The 21,460-nt window shown below is 37.9% G+C and overlaps 1 protein-coding gene across 2 annotated transcripts in view; it reads right to left on the bottom strand.

The window, feature by feature from the left end:
- CDH6 (cadherin 6) overlaps positions 1-21,460 on the bottom strand; it is a 140,651-nt gene that overhangs the window by 13,868 nt on the left and 105,323 nt on the right. For both annotated transcript variants that reach the window (XM_003899539.5, XM_017959464.3), the window contains exons 4-8: positions 18,374-18,493; positions 16,151-16,318; positions 13,497-13,684; positions 10,045-10,298; positions 1,666-1,802 (exon numbers count right to left, since the gene is read on the bottom strand). In XM_003899539.5, coding sequence (XP_003899588.3) covers positions 1,666-1,802; positions 10,045-10,298; positions 13,497-13,684; positions 16,151-16,318; positions 18,374-18,493 — 867 coding nt within the window. The remainder of the gene's footprint in view (positions 1-1,665; positions 1,803-10,044; positions 10,299-13,496; positions 13,685-16,150; positions 16,319-18,373; positions 18,494-21,460) is intronic.

Here is a 21,460-nt window from a genome sequence, read left to right as displayed (position 1 = left end):
TAAGAAGATTAGACAGTAAGATTCTTTAAAATGTCTGAAATTTTACTCACACTATTCTTCGAAAGTTAGAGTAGCTGAATACTAACTTTTAAGAGATAGTCACCAATACTTTCAAATGTGTCATAGAAACATTAAATCTTAAAAACAATTTTTTTAGGCACAAAGCTTAAAATACTTATGAAATGACTGCTTTGGTAAAAAATAAAATTTCGTGGTTGTCGGAAAAATGGCCATTTTCAGTGGGAAAGAATTTTATAATTTTAAAACTGCAAAGATGCTCTGTCTTTGCTATCTACATCAGTCCCTTAATATAAATGAACATGAACTTCAAGATAAATCTTGACATAAGTTCTGAAGAGCAAATTCCTACCTAATTTCTAATGTGCTGTCCTTATCACTATCTAAAAGCAATGCTTCATTTTGCCCGTATTGGTTACTATTCTACCAAATATCCTGTAGTCACTTCAAATCTCATGAGTTATATTGACAGAGAATACAAATGTAATAAACTATTCAATAAGGAATATTTCACACTAGATACCCAAAGTGAGCTAAAAATGTTTAGAACTTTTAAAATTAAACACAAAAACTAAAAAAAAAGTGAGCTATACTTTAGAAGCCTAGTTTTGTTGTTGTTGCTGTTGTTGTTTGGAGTTTGAGTCTCACTCTGTCGCCCAGGCTGGAGTGCAGTGGAGTGATCTCGGCTCACCGCAAGCTCCGCCTCCCAGGTTCACACCATTCTCCTGCCTCAGCCTCCCAAGTAGCTAGGACTACGGGCACCCGCCACCACGTCCAGCTAATTTTTTTGTATTTTTAGCAGAGACGGGGTTTCACCGCGTTAGCCAGGATGGTCTTGATATCCTGACCTCATGATCTGCCCCCCTTGGCCTCCCAAAGTGCTGGGATTACAGGCGTGAGCCACCGCGCCCGGCCTAGAAGCCTAGTTTTAAACTTTGAAATTCTATTTTAAAGATGGCTTTTCACTTATATTCTTCAGCCCGTACATTGTATTGACCAACTACATTAGTTTTCATTGTGTGTAATCATTTTATTTAAAGCATTCTTTTGGCACTATTGTTCTTTGCCTTCAATTTCATGGGGGCTACCATAAAATTCATTCTAATCATTTTATTGATTACTTGGTGGTTTGTATTAGTCACTTTGGTATACCATGGAACAGTGATAATTTATATCTCTTAATTCTGTAAAGACTTCGAAATAGAAATTCTATAGTAAGCTAGAGAATTGATATCTAAACAATTTCTAAACAATGCCCACATTTTACAATATACTTGACCACTCTCATCTTTTGCCCCCACACGCAATGTCTAATTGAGAGTCTGTTTTTTTTCAGCTGTTTATGTAATGTTCTAATTTATAAGCTTTTTGGAATTAAATCCACCTAGTACCAATTCAATCTCATTTGTGAGATACATTCCCATTTTATTGTTTCCCAACCATAGAACTTTCAGGGTTGCCTCTCCATTTATGTATAAGCCAATGCATATATAGAAGAAGCATTACTGCAAATCACTCCAGGGCTCTTTCCCTCAATATATATCAAGTGGGATTGTCAATACATGGTGACAAGCTATGCTCTGCCAGCCCTTGCTGGGACACTCAGTCTATTAATGGGGGACAGCAGTGGTATTTGGTAGGACTTACTGATTTCTGTTGCTATCACTGTAATGTTGTGCCATAGCAGTGTTTCTCGGTCAAGAAGTTTCGATGTAAAAATTGAACCATTTCCAGAATCAATGTTGAATATTCTGTCCATATCTGTGTGTCGATCTACAGAGTACCTGAAAATGCAGAGTGGAATTAAGAAAGGCTTTTCTTTCTATTTCCTATTCTCACATCATAGAACATCATAACACATCTGGTACACAACATGTCCCAGAGTATCTGTGGCATGAATTTTTTTCCATCTCTAGTGCATATTTGAATATCTACAACTTGACATTAAGTAAAATATTTTGAGAAATTAGTTCTTCACAATGGAGGTCTTAATAGTAAACTCACTAGACAAGTTGCATGACTTTGAGGATCACCATTACATTTTCTTTTCTAATATATATAAATTTGGATCAAGTTTATATAGTAATTGTTTCATTTTTAACTCAAGTGTTTACAACCTGAGAACTTTAATATGTGTGTGTGTGTTTGTATGCATATGTAGGGTGTTGGTTATTTTTCTACTTTCCATTTAATTTAAAAAATCATCTGTTGAAATAAGCAAAAGACAGCTAGTGTGGCCAAGGTTAGTGAGGCAGAAGAGGGAGATAGGAGATGAGACTGGGGAGAGAGCCAGAGTCTAGACTGCAGAAGGCTGTGGTAAGAAGGTGGAATTTATTCTAAATGCAATGCGAATCTACCCAAGGGTTTTTTGTTTGTTTGTTTTGAAATGTGGTCTCACTCTCTCACTCTGTCACCAAGGCTGGAGTGCAGTGGCATGATCTTGGTTCACTGCAACCTCGACCTCCCAGGCTTGAGCCATACTCCCACCTTAGCCTCCCGGGTAGCTAGGACCACAGGTGTGTGTTACCATGCCCTAATTTTTTGTATTTTTTGTAGAGACAGGATTTGGCCATTTTGCACGGGCTGGTCTTGAACTCCTGAGCTCAAGTGATCCACCTAACTCGGTCTCCCAAAGTGCTGGGATAACAGTCATGAACCACCATGCCTGGCTACAAAGGGTTTTAAGCAGGTGAGTGCCACAATCTAAATTATGGTTAATAAAGATCACTGGTTGAATTGAGGAGAATGCTTGGACAGTGCTGCCACAAACAGAGAAAAAAGGAGTGAAAAACAGGATTTGGGGAAGATGGGTAAGTTCCATTTTTGCTATGCTGAGGCTAAGGTGCCTGAGAGAAGTACGGGAAGAGATATTTAGTCTGAAGCTCAAGATCAAGATCTGGACTGATTCCAGATTTCCTATTCAGCTGTCCAAGAAAACAATGTCCAGTGGAGGAAGAAAAGCACTAAAGACAGAATCATTTACATCACTTAAATCAGTGGGAGACCAGAGACACACAGTGGTGCCTGGAACAGACGAGGAACTTGATAAATATTTAAGAAGGAGAGTTTGAATACATTCAAGGAAAACCAAGAGAAGCATTTGGAAACCAAACATTCCAACCCTAATACTGGTGGAAGACTAGTGGATTTTGAGAAATGTTGTCTTATTTATAAATGTATTACTAGTTTTTAGAATAGCTATGTGATATGGTTTGGCTCTGTGTCCCCACCCAAATCTAATCTTGAATTGTAATCCCCATGTGTCAAAGGAGGGGCCTGATGGGAGGTGATTGTATCATGGGGGCAGACTTCTCCCTTGCTGATCTTGTGATAGTGAGTGAATTCTCATGAGAGCTGATGGTTTAAAAGTGTAGTGCTTCCCCTTACCTTTCGCTATGATTACAGGTTTGCTGTGGCCTCCTAGCCATGCTTCCCGTACAGCCTGTAGAACTGTGAATCAATTAAACCTCTTTTCTTCATAAATTACCTAGGTTCAGGTAGTTCTTTATAGCAGTGTGAGAATGAACTAATACAGAACATTGCTACCAGGAAAGTGGGGGACTGCTATAAAGATAGCTGAAAATATGGAAGCAACTTTGGAACTGGGTAACATGCAGAGGTTGAAACAGATTGGAGGGCTCAGAAGAAGAAAGAAAGATGTGGGAAAGTTTGGAACTTCCTAGAGACTTGTTGAAAGGTTTTGACCAAAATGCTGACGATAATATGGGCAATGAAGTCCAGGCTGAGGAGGTCTCAGATGGACATGAGGAACTTATTGGGAACTGGATTAAAGGTCACTCTTGCTTTGCTTTAGCAAGGAGACTGGAGGTGTTTTGCGTCTGCCCTAGAGATATGTGGAACTTTGAACTCAAGAGGGATGATTTAGGGTATTTGGCAGAAGTTTCTAAGCAGCAAAGCTTTCAAGAATTGATCTGGCTGTTTCTTAAAGTGTATGCTCATGCATGAACAAAAAGATGACGTGAAACTGGAACTTGTATTTAAAACGGTGACCATGTGGTAGAAAAGAAAGATCCATTTTCCGGGGAGGAATTCAAGCCTGCTGCAGAAATTTCCATAACTAAAGAGGAGCCGAATGTTAATAGCCAGGACAAGGGGGAAAAGTCTCCAGGGCATTTCGGGGACCTTGATCGCAGCCCCTTCCCTCACAGGCCCAGAGGCATAGGAGGAAAAAAAATGGTTTCATGGGCAAGGCCTAGGGCCTAGCTGCTCTGTGCAGCCTTGGGACATGGCATCCTGTGTTCCAGCCACTTCAGCCCCAGCTGTGGCTAAAAGGGGCTAAGGTACAGCTCAGGCTGTGGCTTCAGAGGGTGCAAGCCCCAAGCCTTGGTGGCATCTACATGGTGTTGGGCCTGAAGGTGTGCAGAAAGCAAGAAGTTGAGGTTTGGGAACCTCCACCTAGATTTCAGAGGATTTATGGAAATGCCTGGATGTCCAGGCAGAAGTCTGCTGCAGTGGTGGAGACCTCATGGAGAACCTCTACTGGAGCATTGTGGAGGGAAAATGAGGGGTTGGAGCCCCCAAACAGAATCCTCACTGGGGCACTGCTTAGTGGAGCTGTGAGAAGGGGGCCACTCTCTTCCAGACCCCAGAATGGTGGATCCACCAAAAGCTTGCACCATGAGCCTGGGAAAGCTGCAGGCACTCAATGCCAGCCCATGAAAGCAGCCTTGGGGGCTGTATCTTGCAGAGCCACAGGAATGGAGCTGCCCAAGGCCATGGGAGCACACCCCTTTATCAGTGTGCCCTAGAGGTGAGACATGGAGTCAAAGGAGATTATTTTGGAGCCTTAGAATTTAACGACGGCCCTGCTGGATTTCAGTCTTGCATGGGGCCTGTAGCCCCTTGGTTTTGGCCGATGTCTCCCTTTTTGAGTGGGAACATTTATCTAATACCTGTAACCCCATTGTATGGAAGTAACTAACTTGTTTTTTATTTTACAGGCTCATAGGCTGAAAGGATCTGTCTTGTCTCAGATGAGACTTTGGACTTGGACTTTTGAGTTAATGCTGGGATGAGTTAAGACTTTGGGGGACTGTTGGGAATGCATGATTGGTTTTGAAATGTGAAAAGGACATGAGATTTGGGAGGGGCCAGGGGAAGAATGATATGATTTGACTCTATGTTCTCACCCAAATCTGATCTCAAATTGTAATCCCCATGTGTTGGAGGAGGGACTTGGTGGGAGGTGACTGAATCATGGGGCAGACTTCCCCCTTGCTGTTCTTGTGATAGTGAGTGAGTTCTCATGAGATCTGATGGTTCAAAAGTGTGTGGCACTTTCCCCTTCCTTTCCCTCTTCCTCTTCTGCTATGATTGTAAGTTTCCTGAGGCCTCTTGGCCATGCTTCCTGTACAGCCTGTGGAAATGGGAGTCAATTAAACCTTTTCATAAATTACCAAGTTTCAGGTAGTTCTTTTTTTTTTTTTTTTTTTTTTTTTTTGAGACGGAGTCTTGCTCTGCCGCCCAGGCTGGAGTACAGTGGCCGGATCTCAGCTCACTGCAAGCTCCGCCTCCCGGGTTCACGCCATTCTCCTGCCTCAGCCTCCCGAGTAGCTGGGACTACAGGCGCCTGCCACCTCGCCCGGCTAGTTTTTTGTATTTTTAGTAGAGACGAGGTTTCACCGTGTTAGCCAGGATGGTCTCGATCTCCTGACCTCGTGATCCGCCCATCTCGGCCTCCCAAAGTGCTGGGATTACAGGCTTGAGCCACCGCGCCTGGCCCAGGTAGTTCTTTATAGCAGTGTAAAAATGGACTAATACACTATGTTTATGAGCAGGGTGGGGGTGGGGTATTACAGAGAAAACTGAAGAAAGTTGATCTGTTAAGGCCATTAGAAAAAAAATTGCCCATTTCAGCTGGATTTTTAAAACTTTATGAGGTTTAAAAACATTGCCTAAGAAATTCAATTTAAGTAAATGACCTAGTGAGGCAGATATATGTGGAATCATTATGAGTGCTCTAAGAAAAATAAACCCTTGTTACTAATTTGCCATAGTATACTGTATCCAAGATTCTACTTGAATATGTTATTTTGGTTTAAAACACAAGTAGTGAATTATAATGAACAATATATTTTATCTTCATAAAATTTATTTTTATTATCTAGTGAGTGTCTAAATGAAATAGATATTCAATTATTGTAGGCCATTTAAACCTGATTTTAAAGAGAATTAATGAAGTTCACAATGGGTGTAATATTAAGTTGAATTGGAATTTCAGTTTCAATGGATATAAACTTATGTTTTTATTATCAAAAGGGTTGAAACAAATGAAACAGCTATTATTTTGCTATTTATGTCACGAATCAATATTTATTAAGAATTTAGGCAACAGTATTATACTTACTTGATCACGTCTTATTTTAAATTTGAGAATGACAGATATTTATAGCACATAGTTAATTACAAAAAGGAAACCTCAATATTCATAGACTTTGTAAGAAATTTTATAATTATCTATATACATATTTTTTTCTCATGGAAAATGCTAAGCTTAAGATGTGCTGCTTCTGTAAGCTGTTACAATTACATACAGCAATAATCTTGTTTTGTTCTTTTCCCCCTGCTATAGTTTTAAATTTTACAAGTAATTATATTTTCCTATCAAGCCTTGACATAAAGGGTAAGAGGTGAGAATTTTTAGTTGAAGGCAGCTTTCAATTTGAAAGAGAAAGTAACTATTTAGAAAATACCAAAATTGTATTTTTTCTTTGTGTTGGGACATTTAAAAATTAATAGAAAATCTAAAATGCCCACATCATTTGGGAAAGATGCTTGTACACAAGCCTTGCTTGTTTGTTGTTTTTTCCTTCCAAGGTAATTTAAATTTATATCAAGGATATTTATTGTCCAATCACATTAATTGTAATTATCACTGATAAGAAACAAGATAAGCAATCCCATCATGATTATAGCAGTTCCTTCTGTTAGGTAGCTCTTTTTTTTTTTTTTTTTTCTAGGACTTAATTGTATTCTGTGATTAAATAATTTGTCTTCTAATGTATCCTCAAGTCAGGAAGATTTGTGGTTCTTCCTGGAAAGGATGTATGTTTGCATAAATTTTTCATAATTTGTATGTATAGTGACATATTATAAGATTATTTCACAGAAACCAAAGGGAATTTGAGATGAAGTTATTAGAAGAAAATAATTTTACGTGATTAAAGAATTAAAGATTTGTACCTGCATAATGATAAATTAGTGCTCTGGGGAAGAATTATCTAGTGTTAATTTTGCACCTACCATATTGTCTAGCACTTAGTTGTTCAACATTTATGTTTTGAATAATCAAAAATTATGTATGAATGTATTTTTCTAATATAAGAATGAATTTTATCCTATAAAAGGACACTGGAATACCATTTATATACCAATATATCTATAAGTATTTCTAGTCTCAAATGTATATGTATCAAATCCATATGTACCAAGGAAAGGCTGGCAGCAAAAAGCTTAAAAATTAGCTGACAGCCAACATAATCTGACAAGCTAACTACTTTCTTTCATAAAACAGAAAATAATGCAGTGGGTAAAAATGGTATTTGGTATAAAAAGTAATATAGATAAGGAAATATTGCCTGAATTCGCAGAACATTCTCGCTTTTAATTAAAAAAATGTTGATCTATCAAGGAGATAACCAAAGCTCATATTTGTAAACTTCTAGCATTAACACTTTCAAATTGAATTTGATACTTACTTGCTAAGATTTTTTTCCTTATGCAGTTACAATAAACTCCAAGAGAGTAGTTGTGAAAATACTTACACATGCATTAGTGAAAACTATATTAGTGAAAGCTATATTAGTGAAAACCACATTCATTTTCCTTATTAACAATATTAAATGTATGTGGAGAAACACTTGATCCATGGAGCTCACATGGTTGACCATAGCCCAATTCAAAGTGTCTTATAGAAATTCCAGTAGGATGATAAAACAAGAGTTTATGTGCCCAGTGATTTAAAATTGTTCCCTGAAAGTAAGCCAGGAATTTTTGTGTTTGAGATGTAGGGCTTGTCATAAGGTTTTATTTGAACAAAGGGCTCAACTGGGAAAAGTTGGAAAATGACTGCTGCCTTAGAGCCCCAAATTCTTTTATCTGCAATAATATTCTTCATGTAGCAGCTAGTGTTAGCCTTTTAAAATGGAGTTTTAGATTAGTTAACTCTTATACTCAAAGGTTTCCAGTGGCTTCTCATCTCAATCAGAACAAAATCCAGTCTTTACCATGAACTACAAAGCCCTACAGGACCTGCCACACTCCTCATCAGCTATCAAACCTCTTTGAGGCCTCATATCTGACCTCCCCTCCCTCACTCACTCTCTTCCAGCTGCGGAGGCCTCCTCGCTGCTCTTTCAACTGTGAAGCAAGCTCTGGTATCAGACTTACCCTTGCTTTTCTCTCTTCTTGGAATGTTCTCCCCCCAGCATCAACATAGTTCGCCCTTTAATTTCTTCTTGGAATGTTCTCCCCTCAGCATCAACATGGTTCGCCCTTTAATTTCATTCAAATCTTTACTAAATGGTCCCCTACCAAGAATGCCAAACCTGACCCCATTATCTAAAATAGTACTCCAGGTGCTCTTTATTTCCTTATTCTGCCTTATTTTCCTGCTTAAAATTTACTTTTGCCTGACGTATTACATATTTATTGTTTGTCTATTTCTGCTTGCCCCAATTAGAATGTAAGCTTCATGGGATCAGGGCTGTATTCCCTAGTGCCTAGAGTACCTGGCACTTGCCTGGCACCTTGACCAGAATCTATTTGTGAACTCACTGGCGAGAGTTTCTCTAGTTTTTCAGTCTGCTTACTTTGTTTATGGGGAATAACTGACACAATGCTATTCTGGTCTAGCACTTTTCTTGAACTCCTGACCTCAAGTGATCTGCCCACCTTTGCCTCCCGAAGTGCTGGGATTACAGGCGTGAGCCGCCGCGCCCAGCTAGTACTTTTCTCATTTAGTCAACTAAGCTACTGGCTGAAGGCTGGAGGTTGGTTGACTCCAGCATTTTTCTGTTAAGATCCGAGAATACTGAAGCATCGGTGGTCCCAAAGAGCAATAAGGCCTTATTGTAACATGATTTACAACTAAGGTGTAAGGAAAGCATAGGGAAAACAGAACTAGTTTACATAGCATACATTTGGACTCTGTTGTATTAATTTCCCTAGGATTTCACGGACGTATATCATGAAACAATTGTTGTTTTTATCTACATCTACAAAAGGAAAAATGCATCTGAATGGAGGATAATTCTGTCTTTTAGGTGTTACATGATAGGTTTTTCTACACTTGAAAAACAGGCTCTCAATCCCAGTGCTTGATTTGTTAAAAATCATACTTTTTCTTTGCTACTCTTTGACAAATCTTAAACTTAAAAAAATCTCAAACCTTGAAAAATAATCCCAGGTTATTCAGCCACATCACCTTATACTACTTCTATTTAAGCAGTAAACTCCTTATAGCTTGCTTTCCTTCCCAAATTTGTGTTCTTTTAAGGTTTATACAGTTAGCCCCGTGTATCCACAGGTTCTGCAACTGTGGATTCAACCAACTGGAAATCAAAAATGTTTGGAAAAAACAAAAAGCAAACAATAAAAAATAGTACAAATAAAAACATCAAGATAACAACTATTTACATAGTATTTACATTGAATTGGTACTATAAGTAATCTAGAAATGACTTAAAGCATAGGGAAGGATGAGCTTCGGTTGTTTGCAAATCTGTGTCATTTTATATAAGGAACTTCCGGATTTGTGAATTTTAATATGGGGGTGGTCCTGGCACCAATCCCCCAGGGATAACAAGGGACTACTGTATTTCTGCCAAAATAATATTTATGCAGTGAGCAAAGAGAGTTAAAGGTGCTGTTTAGAATAGTTTTTTCAGGAAAACATAATTGTCTAATTGGAACAAAAGGGATTCATCTTTTCTAAAGTGCAGGCAGATATCTGAATATAAATTGACTGAAGCTTATGAAACAGACACATCGCAGAAGCGTGCTTACTTGACAGGATTCCTGGCAGCATCTGGATCTTGGGCTGTGACGGAGCCTATTGTGGTGTTTATCTGAGCATCTTCTCTTATTTGTAGGATGTAGGCCAGCTTGCTGAAGACAGGAGGCTCATCTACATCCTCCACCACAATTCTAACTGTGGCTGAATCTTTGAAAGGCCCCAAGTAGAGAAATCGTGGCTCAACATGAGGATTGGAGGCTTCCACTTTAAGGGTATACACTTTCTTCTTTTCAAAGTCCAAGAGCTTGGGGTGGGGGGTGGGGGAAGAAGTGACATATTTAAAGCAGCCAAGACACAGAAAGCCAAGACATGAAACATTTTTGGTGTCAATCACTGATAAATGAATGGAATCATATTGCTTAGGGAAACACAATAGTGTGATATTGGGCACAGGGAGAAAAGATAAGATGTAATTTTTTTTCTTTCATCTAGGCTGTTAGGCAGGAAATGATCATAAAGTTTGTGAAGGAGTTCAGATGCCACACAGCCCTGAAAAGTGTATGGGCTGAGACCGTGCCTGCTGTTGACTTAAAAGTGGGTCCTGAGGTACAAGGCATCATACCAGGCAGGAAGGGCACTTGGAAGCAGGAGTCTGGTAGAGCCCACTCTGTCCCCACTTAAAATATACTCGCATTTTACTAGAGGGGGCCATCAGGGGCAAGTTGGCAAATACACAGTGTGTTATTCCATGTCAGATGTTCTCACATCTGGCTTTTTTTTTTTTTTGAGACAGTCTTGCTCTGTCGCCGGGCTGGAGTGCAGTGGCGCGATCTCAGCTCACTGCAACCAGGCCTCCAGATTCAAGCGATTTTCCTCAGCCTCCCAAGTAGCTGGGACTATAGGCACACACCACCAGGCCCAGTTAATTTTTGCATTTTTAGTAGAAACGGGGTTTCATCATGTTGACCAGGATGGTCTTAATCTCTTGACCTCATGATCCACCTGCCTCGGCCTCCCAAAGTGCTGGGATTACAAGCGTGAGCCACTGTGCAGGCCATATCTGGCTTTAATTACACCAATGAGTGTTTAAAACTGGCCAATGTCTTGGCCCCACCCTGGACCATTAAACTAACATATCGGGGCATGCAGATTAAAATCGACATGATTAAACACTTCCCCCAGTGATTCTATGGTGCAGCCAGAATTGAGAGCCACAAGTTTGCATTGTGAATCCCTCGTCATCATTCAAAAAAACATAGATTAAAGTTTTGTGTTTTTTTTTGCATGAGGTAATGAAATATTCCAAATGGTATCCTGAAAAGGGCATTGGGCTAATTATTTGCCAAAGAAAGAAAAGATCATTGTTGTCAATATGGTATCCTGAAAAGGGCATTGGGCTAATTATTTGCCAAAGAAAATAATGATCATTGTTGTCAAGGGTCTTTAGGAAAAGTAGCTCTGCTTTTGGAGACATGGTGAACCCAAATGCTTATTGCTGACTTTTAGTTTTTGATGATAATATGACAAGGCTCACTAGAAACACAATTAATCAAGACGTTAGTGAATGTGATTTAGTCGTCTAGGCAAAATTTCAGTTCGAATCTGATAAGGCACCAAGAAAATTAAAAAGGTTAATGCACACTAATGGGCTTCCTAATTATATTACAGTTTAAAACATTAGTCTGAGTGTCACTTAAACATGTTTTATTGTGTTTTCAGATATTAAGACACGTAATCCTAAGTTTGGGAGGCAAAAAGTCTCTGTTATTTACATCCACCGATGCTTATATTTACCAGAAAAGTAATAGTATGCTAAAGGAGAGAGAAAATATTATACCATACATGATAAAAGTGAAATCATAAAAAGTTAACCAAAATTAATATTTTTAGTCTTGAAGCATACCATTCATTGGTTTTTAATTTTTGCCATATTTTTGTATACTACTCTGTGGTGCTAGACAATTTGGGGGATAAAATAATGAATCAGTACTTTGGAAAAAAATAGAAATCAGAAAAGATTTATTGTTGTGTTCCAAAAAGTAGCTAAAGAGGTCACAGGAAATTTATGGTATTTAATTTAAATTTGTTATGGTATTTAATTTAAACTTGTGATCTTTATATATCCTCTTTCTGTGATGCAAGTCATCTTGATCACTGCTTGCTGTACTCTTTCCCTTCACAGCATGCATCACAATTTGTAGTAATGTATTTGTTTGTTTGTTTACTTGGCTCCTCGTCTCTTTCACCCAGACTGGAAGTACCATGAGGGCAGAGAACATTTGTAGTATGTACCAGTGCACCTCCAGCAGCTAGAGCAGTGTCTGGCACTGTTTATTTACTGTTCATTTAAAGTATTTACTTAATGTATTTTTATGAATATCATTTGTTTATATTACTTATTTACTTAGCAGGTTCCTAATAAAAATTCATTGGATGTATAGAATTAACATGAATGCATATCATTTCAGGTTCCTGAAAGCCAACCCAGGAGATCTCATTGTCATTAGAATTGACTTTTTTTCTTCCTTTCCTTTCTTTTTTTTTTTTTTTTGAGACGGAGTCTCGCTCTGTCGCCCAGGCTGGAGTGCAGTGGCCGGATCTCAGCTCACTGCAAGCTCCGCCTCCCGGGTTTACGCCATTCTCCTGCCTCAGCCTCCCGAGTAGCTGGGACTACAGGCGCCCGCCACCACGCCCGGCTAGTTTTTTGTATTTTTTAGTAGAGACGGGGTTTCACCGTGTTAGCCAGGATGGTCTCGATCTCCTGACCTTGTGATCCGCCCGTCTCGGCCTCCCAAAGTGCTGGGATTACAGGCTTGAGCCACCGCGCCCGGCCTCCTTTCCTTTCTTCCTTTCCTTCCTTCCCTCCTTCCTTCCTTCCCTCCTTCCCTCCTTCCCTCCCTCCCTCCCTCCTTTCTTTCTCTCTCTCTCTCTCTCTCTTTCTCTCTTTCTCTCTTTCTCTCTTCCTCTCTTCCTCTCTTCCTCTCTTCCTCTCTCTCTCTCTCTCTCTCTCTCTCTCTCTTTCTCTCTTTCTCTCTTTCTCTCTTTCTCTCTTTCTTTCTTTCTTTCTTTCTTTCTTTCTTTCTTTCTTTCTTTCGACAGAGTCTCACTCTGTCACCTAGGCTGGAGTACAGTGGCGTGATCTCACTGCAACCTCTGCTGCCTAGGCTCAAGCAATCCTCCTGCCTCAGTCTCCAGAGTAGCTGGGATTACAGGCACCTGCCACCACGCCCGGCTAATTTTTGTATTTTTAACAGAGATGGGTTTTGCCATGTTGGTCTCAAACTCCAGAACTCAAGAGATCCTCCTGCCTCGGCCTCTGAAAGTGCTGGGATGACAGGCGGGAGCCACCATGCCTGGCCAGAATTGGCATTTTTTCTGAAAATAATAAGTCAAATAAAAATCTAAAGGAATGTTTATGTGAGACATAATTGCCCCTGGTAATTTAGGAACTGGAGAAAGCTAAATGGGTTCACTTTGTATGGTGTTTAAGAAGCGGCATTACCTTTTTGATAGTTATAATCCCTTCCTGGGTTTCCTGGTCAGTGATGACATCAAACATATCCAGCCCCTCACCGTCTGTGATGCTGTACTCAATTTCAGCATTTTCTCCCACATCAGCGTCGCTGGCTTTGATTCTGCCAATTGGTGTACCCGGTGGAGAAGATTCAGGAGTTTTAAACTGGTATGTACCTATTAATCACCAGACAGATATAAGTCAAACATACACTAACCACAGTCTATTATCATAAAAACAAAACCTATTCTCTAACAGTTCTTTAAGACACTACCATCAGGTAGATTTGTGCTTTCCTCAAAATAACTAATGGTGGCCTGTTCTTCTTATGTCTACTTTCATGGTTGTTAAGAATGTTTCTTCTATTTCATGACCTGTCTCCTTGCAAATGGAGAACACTTTTCTTGCCCTGTAAACAGGCTCCAAAGTTTACGGTGTGATTGTGAGAACAGCTGAACTGCTACAGGAGGCACAGAAGGCTTCAAAGCCCTTTGTTAACTTAATCTAACAGAGTAGAGAAGAATTTAATCTGAACTGCGACTTTAAGTTAATTACTAGGTATTCTTTAAAAGAGTTCTTTCTACCATTGCTAATAATAGCTGGAGGTGGAAAGAAATTATAGCAAGTTGGAAGCTGTATCCAAGTAGATATTCTTTAACTCATACATGGAGCTGGACCTAGCTGCAGAGTTAGAGATATAGGTAAATACATTAAGTGATAAAACTCCTAATTTTTTTCTTTTGACTCCTAAATTTTATTATTTTATGCATAGGTTTCTCCCATACTTATATTTGTATTACTAATTTGAAATCCATTTTTCCTATACAGAAACCTTTTTTTTAAAATATGCTCCTGTTGCAAACTTAGTTTAGAGAGACTACATACGAATTACAGTTTAGATTGGCCAGACCATGATGTACTTAGCATCAAAAATATAAAATAGTAAAACCAAAGCTTATTCTACCCTTTTCCATTGCATTTTGTCAACCATTCATACAAATGATTTGAAAAGAATTTAAACAGTCTATGGCACTACTAAAATGTAGGCATTCAATAATAGTAATCCCCTAAGTAATGAGTTCATACTTGGTAAAATGATAAAGCAGGTTAACTCAAGTATGCAACTCAAAAAGAGCATTTTTTTTTTTTTTTTTTGGACAGGGTTTCCTCCTGTTGCTCAGGCTGGAGTACAGTGGCATGATCATGCTTACTGCACCCTCAAACTTCTGGGCTCAAGCAATCCTCCCACCTCAGCTTTCTGAGTAGCTGGGACTACAGGTGCACACCATCATGCCTGGCTAATTTCTTTTTACTTGTTGTAGACACAGGGTCTCACTATGTTGCCTTGGCTGGTCTTGAACTCTTGGCCTCATGCAGTCTTCCTCCCTCAGCCTCCCAAAGCTCTGGGATTACAGGAATGAGTTGGTGCACCCCAGGTTAAGTATTTCTCTAGTGTTTTCAACTTCCATTTTTAGGGCCTCCTGCCCCTTTCTATCTTCTCCCCTCCCTTGCCTTGGCATATTGCTCAATAACAAGTCACAGGCTATCTAAGCAGAGCAGAGTGAGTTACAAATTCCTGTGGTACCAGGGTGCAGGGGAATCCTTTTGTTATTCTTCCCCAGGGAATCTCCATGTTAAAAAGGAGGTTTTGGGCAAACTGTTGGTGATCCTAATAGTTTTCATTTCAGGCCTGTGTAAAGGAAATGGTAGGCCTCACAGAGCCTTTCTTCAACTTGTTATATCAGATATTCTTTAACTAGCTCTGATCTTTTTGCATTTAGCTAACTCTGATTAAAAACTTGAAAAAATAAAGAAAATAAAACTACTTCCTGTTGATTCATATCTCTATTCTAAAGGAAGCCCGTATTAGCTGATTAGTTTTTTAAAATGCCATGATAGAATGAGTGGGTTTTCTATTTAATAATTAAGATAGCTTTTGTAGGAGATCATGGTCCCAAAGGGATTTTGTTCCTGGAAGAAAAGTTGCGTTAAAACCAGTTCCCTCTTGGGTAGCTTTTTGTGAGAATTTTTAGCATACTTCTGATACCAAGGTGGTATTCATGGATGTTGTTTTTCCTTCTTCTTCCTTCTTATCTAATCACGAGAGTTAATGATTTTGGAGACGACTTTCGGTATCTCAACTAACCATAATGTAGAAAACGATTTATGATTACAAATGGATTAAGTACCTAGTTACTTCCACAGTTGTATTTTTAGAAACAGTAAAATGATAAATCCTCCCCTTACAAAGCTTTGTGAGGATTTAAAAGAGATTACATGCCTGATTAAATTCACAAAACATAAAGTCAAATTTTTCCTAACAAATTGCAGCATGCTTGTATACATATGTTCTGCATGAGCAGATTTATGTCTGTGGTAGTTTTCTTAATAAGGAGAAATGAAACAATGATGTTGCCTTTACAACAACAGCAGAAATCACTCAGCTAATTACCAATACAGGAACATAAATGTTCACATTTCCTGAGCGTTGCCATGTTGTCAACTCATTTTTTAATAAAAGTACCAGTTCTTCTTAAGTCCACTAACTTTGACAATAATGATGACAATGGAAAACAAAAACTCTTAATGTTCAAGTTTTATAAAAGCACATTGAAGAAACTCATTCGATCAAATGTTCCTACTCTGGGGGAATCGGGGAGGGTTGTCGTTGACATCAGTCAGTGTGATGTTCACGGTGGTGGTCCCAGATAATCCTCCCATCTGGCCGCCCATATCCTTGGCTTGAATCACCACTTGGTACTGCTCCCTGTTTTCTCGATCCATGTTGAGCAAAGCTGTCTTGATGATACCTGTGGATGTGAAATTTAAGAGTGCAAAGGGATGCATTAAGAATACTTTATGGAATCATTTATTTATGCAAACAAACATAAACTGTCACCCACAATATGCAGAATGCTATGCAGATGTCATGATGATATAAAAATAAGTATATACAGCCTTTATACTGAAGGATATTACAATCACACAGGGGAGATAGATACGTTAAAAGAAGACTGTAATACAAGGAGAATAAAAATAAGTACAAGTCAGATTCTGCAATAGCATAGACTATTAAGGGTTATAAGACACTCAATATTATAATTACATTATGGATGTATAAATATTAAGTGTTATAAGATGACACAGCAAAATCTAAAATGACTTGTGGTATAAAGGTGTACTACAATAGCTGCTTGATAAAAGACATTTAGGTGAATTATGAGGAAATTGTTAGGAAAGTCACATACTTGAACGACTCTTGAGTTTCCCATTATGAATTAACTAATTACCCCTCAGATACACCTACCATAATGAATGCTCTGAGGATTTTCTAAATTGTAAAACTATGGTCTTTAGAAAATAGAACATCAATTCTTTCATAATGATCATCTTGTATGATTCTAGAGAATTTTGGAATTAAGGTTCAAGGTCTTTAAGCCTTTTAGAATTCCTAAAGCTGACTGTGAACTTTAGTTCAACTGGCCCCAATGGCAACCAAAATTTTTAAGTTAGGCTAAATTTATCTCTGTTGTTAGGTCATTATAAAATAGTTAAAGAACTTCTAAAAGTTTGCCCAGTTTCTATGTAACGTTTATGCTTAAATTAACTTTCTTTCAAATTTCACTGGAGAAGCCTTTATAACCTTCTGCAGAAACACATTCTAGTGCTTAACAACTAATGCAGCGAAAATATCTTTCTTAAAATTTTTAACAAGAATACTTCAGACAACAGATCAATTTTATTCCTATAGTCCGGGCTTCAGTGACAGTACAGCTGCTTTCTGTTCTCCAAATAATAGTACTTCTCTATTTAAATACAGGAGATCACCTTAGCCTTTTGTCCTTTAAGCTGAATAATTCTAATTTTTCATCCTCATTGTTTTTCAACTCAACATTTTCTTTCTCCTTGGGATTCTTTCCAAGTTCATTGCACCACTTAACACAGAGATTTCCAACTGGATGTGGGAACCTAGGGAGGTTTTGATTTCTACCAAGAATAATGGATGTTTAAAAAATGTATAAAAGGAAATTGACTCATTATGATAAAAATATGCGTAGCATTTACTATACAATACAAATGATATCTGCTAAAAACAGATCATTATAAGATAGGTTGCTACTTTGTGGAGAAAATACAGGAAACAGAAAACTGAGATGTTGAAAAGAGGATTCCAGATGGCATTTCACTTTGATTAGGACTCCATCAGTTAGGATGGGCTAGACAATGATGTGATAACAAACAATGCAAAATCTGAGTGGCTTTACACAACTAAAGATTATTTTTTGCTCAGGCTCTGAGTAGGTAAGCAGATAGCTTGGTTCACCATACCACTCAGACATTCAGGCTACAGACTACATCTCAACATTGGTTTCCATAATTAACTGTGGCAAGGGACAGGAATGTGGCAGATCATGTACCAGCTTTGAAAATTTTACTAAGAAGCGACTTGTATCATCATCACATTTATTCAACCAAATCGCATGGCTACATCTAGTTTCAGAGAAGAATAGAGAGACACAATCCTACTAAATAATTAGAAAAAGAAGATTCCGAGTATTTGTAAACAGGCCAATAGCTATCAAAAAGGGGTTGACCTTTTAGCTTCGCCCCAAACTGGAAGAAAACTAAGGCAATACATAATTTTTCTCAATCTACTCCATAGAAAGGGTGGGTGAAAGATTCATTGCCAGACTTTTTGATTACAAGGATTCAGATGTCATGTTTACAAATATATCATTAGTGTTTGGTGGATGTATGTAAGAAAATCCAATCACACTGATTATTTTTATTAAAAAATATGCTAGCTCAGCTGTGCATGTCAATTAAAATTACAGATTATAAAAAGGAAGATCAAAAAGTCTAACCTGTTTCTGATTCAACTGAAAAATAGGGCTGTCCCTGTAGAATACTGTAGACAACTTTAGCACTGTTCCCATATGTTGGATCATCCGCGTCTGTTGCAGTGACTTGGACAACAAATGTACCTGTAATGACAGAAACATAAACTGAAAACACATCGAGAGTTCATGTCAATCTTTGACACACACCAAAACCAGCACGATCTTAATTTTGTACAGGAATATCATGCTGAGGAAGTCGAAAACTTTGGTAGGATGCTGGGTGAAAAAGGATTGGCTTCTTTACTGTAAAGAAATACAATCAACATTTAGAAATATTGTTAAGGATTAGGTTACAGAGAAGCATGGAAATGATCATGACTTGGGGTGGAACTGATTCCAACCCATCTCCAATGGTGGGATTTGACTAGACTCTTGCTTTAGTGATTCTTTTGAGTTCTCCTGGACAAAGTCAATCAGCATCTTGCTTCCTTTGTCCACAGGAATTAGTTTAGGAATTGTTCAATCAGGGGCCACTCATGATTTTGCTGGAAATTCTGTCACAGATACTCTTTTTCTTGGACTGTAATGTGCTGATATACATTTGCAGCAGCTATTTTGTGATCTTAGAAATGCCAGCCTGAGGACAAAGCTGGATAGAATAGAAAATTACAGAAAAACAGCTAGAATTCAGATCAAATCCTGTCCAAAGCCCACTTTACTTTTTGACTTAAGTAATGTGACCAATAAATACTTATTTGTTGTTGTTTAAACTAGTTTGAGTTGGATTTCCAGTTACTTACCAATAAAAGCATCCTAAATGATAAATCCGATAATTCTAAACAGTTAAAAGGCCCTGAACCTTAAAGACTGTAGTTATGGATTACATAAAGAATCAATGAATTGGAACAGCAGAGCACAAACATCTGGAATCTGTAATTCCAAAAGGTTATTATAATTAAATATACAAAGAACACTATTACATTTCAGATCAGCATTCTTATTTTAGTGACTACAGTTGCCTAATAATCTTCAAAGTATTCCTAACCCCCTGAAATTCCACATAAATTTTTATGTGTATGCCTACATGTCTATTTCACTGAGGAGAAATTCCATAGATTTTATATGATTCTCAAAGGACTCTGTGACTTCCCGAAAGGATGAGAGTCTCTAATTAAGATCGATTAATGGCTGTTTTTTTGTTGTTTGTATCAGATAACCAGTAAGCATACTGCTGGAGTTCCCCTTTCCATGAAAGAGGTAGGGAAGTTACATCCGGGGAATATTAGGAATTCTACATTGCTTTTGTAATATCTAGCCAATTTCCCTTATTGAAGAAACAGATTGCAGTATGTTAGGATTGGATGCCCTGAATGTATAGTGCTGATGCACAAAACAGAGCCCCCACCCTTGTAATTTGGCAAGGGAGGTGGGGAGACTGAGAACATCTTATGATTTTAAGGTGAAAGTCAAGTCAACAAATATTCAAGTTCTTATTTAACATTAACACAAAATTTGATTGCTTTTAGAATATGATATCTGGACATTTTAAATGTCTATTCATTGCCAGATATTGTACTAGGGGCTCTGCACCTGTTTTCTCATCTAATCCTCATGATAGCCCTTAGGAGTTGACATTTATTATTTATTTTTTCAAGATACAGAACTGGAGGATCAGAGAAATCAAATAACTTGCCCAAGGCTACACTGCTGGTTCTTAGTGGAGATAGTTTCAAATGCAGTTCTGTTTGATACTAAAGTCCATTTTTGTTCCCATGCTGTTGTCCCACTGACTTTATGGAATTTCTTGAAGATGCCTTTCTATAATCACAATAATGAGATATCAATTAAGGATGATGAATATCAACATAACTGTGTCTGTGTGCAAACTGATAAAAGCCTTTTTATTTTTCTCAAGACATATTACTGTCAACTACCCCTAAATGTTCATAATACAAATTTAATTCTATAATGGCTTCAAAAGTGAATGGCACCCCCTAGAATTGTGCAGTGCAATACCTGCATATCTGGTTACAGTTGCCCTGAGTAGTGCTGATGAAGAGACTATTCTTCATGAATTCTTCTGCCTTTTACCACATAGAGGAGAAACTTTTCCTAACAAATTTAAAGAATGCCATTCTATTGCTGTTATAACCAGTGAAAAAGAAGAAGAAGAAAAAAAATCCAATCATCTCCCTCTTTGCTTTGTGAGGCTTGCAATTTTTGTAACAAAACAAAGTGGCTTTAAATAATGAGAGAAGCAATTTCTTCATAAGAAAAATGTAGATGTTTTACAATGATTTCCATGGATTGGTTATTTTCTATGTCTTGGGTCTGTGAACTACAATGTCTCTGATATCTAACTGACAGAATCATAATAAAGTTATTATGTAATTTCAGCCCTTTTGAATTTGACAGAGTGAAAATAAAAATAACACTTTATATAAGTAGTTTAAAATTTGTCACTGTCTCCCATGAAGTATTTCAATGTGGCTAAGAGTGATGTCAGTAGAATTCTTTTTCTTAATTTAAATCCTATTTACTTCTCTCAATTTAAACAAATTAAATCCACTATTTGAAACAAGTAGTAGAATTGTGTATAAAATATTAATTCACTCTATGTATGTTATGAAAGTCTTTTCATTTCCACCATGTAGCAAAGGATCCACTCCCTAGACATAACGTGTCTATTATTTATGGATTAAAAAAATGTTCTCTGAATTTCCTTCCCAAATATAGAGTTACTAGTTACTTAAATCAATTATCACTACTTTTTAGACTGGATTGTAAATTTAAGTTTTTATTTTCTATTTGGGAGATTGTTACTTGGACCCTAACACCCATGTAGGCTAAGAGAAGTGGAGAAGGTTGCTGTCTTTCAGCCCAAGAAAGAGAATGGGCATTCAGGGGTGGGAGAGAAAGGAGAAGGTCTCTCTTTCGACCTCCCACTCCCACCCTGCCACTTTTCAGACCCTCTTTAGAGGAAATGTGGTTGTAAAAATAATAACAAAATGAGACTAGAGTAATATTAGGAAACATATGCACACATGGATTGAAGAAGTTAGCATCTAAATTCATGCAGTTCAGTACTTTGAGCTCATGGGATTCCTTACT

This window comes from Papio anubis, chromosome 5 (genome assembly GCF_008728515.1).
Source record: "Papio anubis isolate 15944 chromosome 5, Panubis1.0, whole genome shotgun sequence".
Taxonomy (NCBI): Eukaryota; Metazoa; Chordata; class Mammalia; order Primates; family Cercopithecidae; genus Papio; species Papio anubis.
The sequence above is the reverse complement of the archived record's forward strand: the minus strand, read 5'-3'. Positions and strand labels throughout refer to the sequence as shown.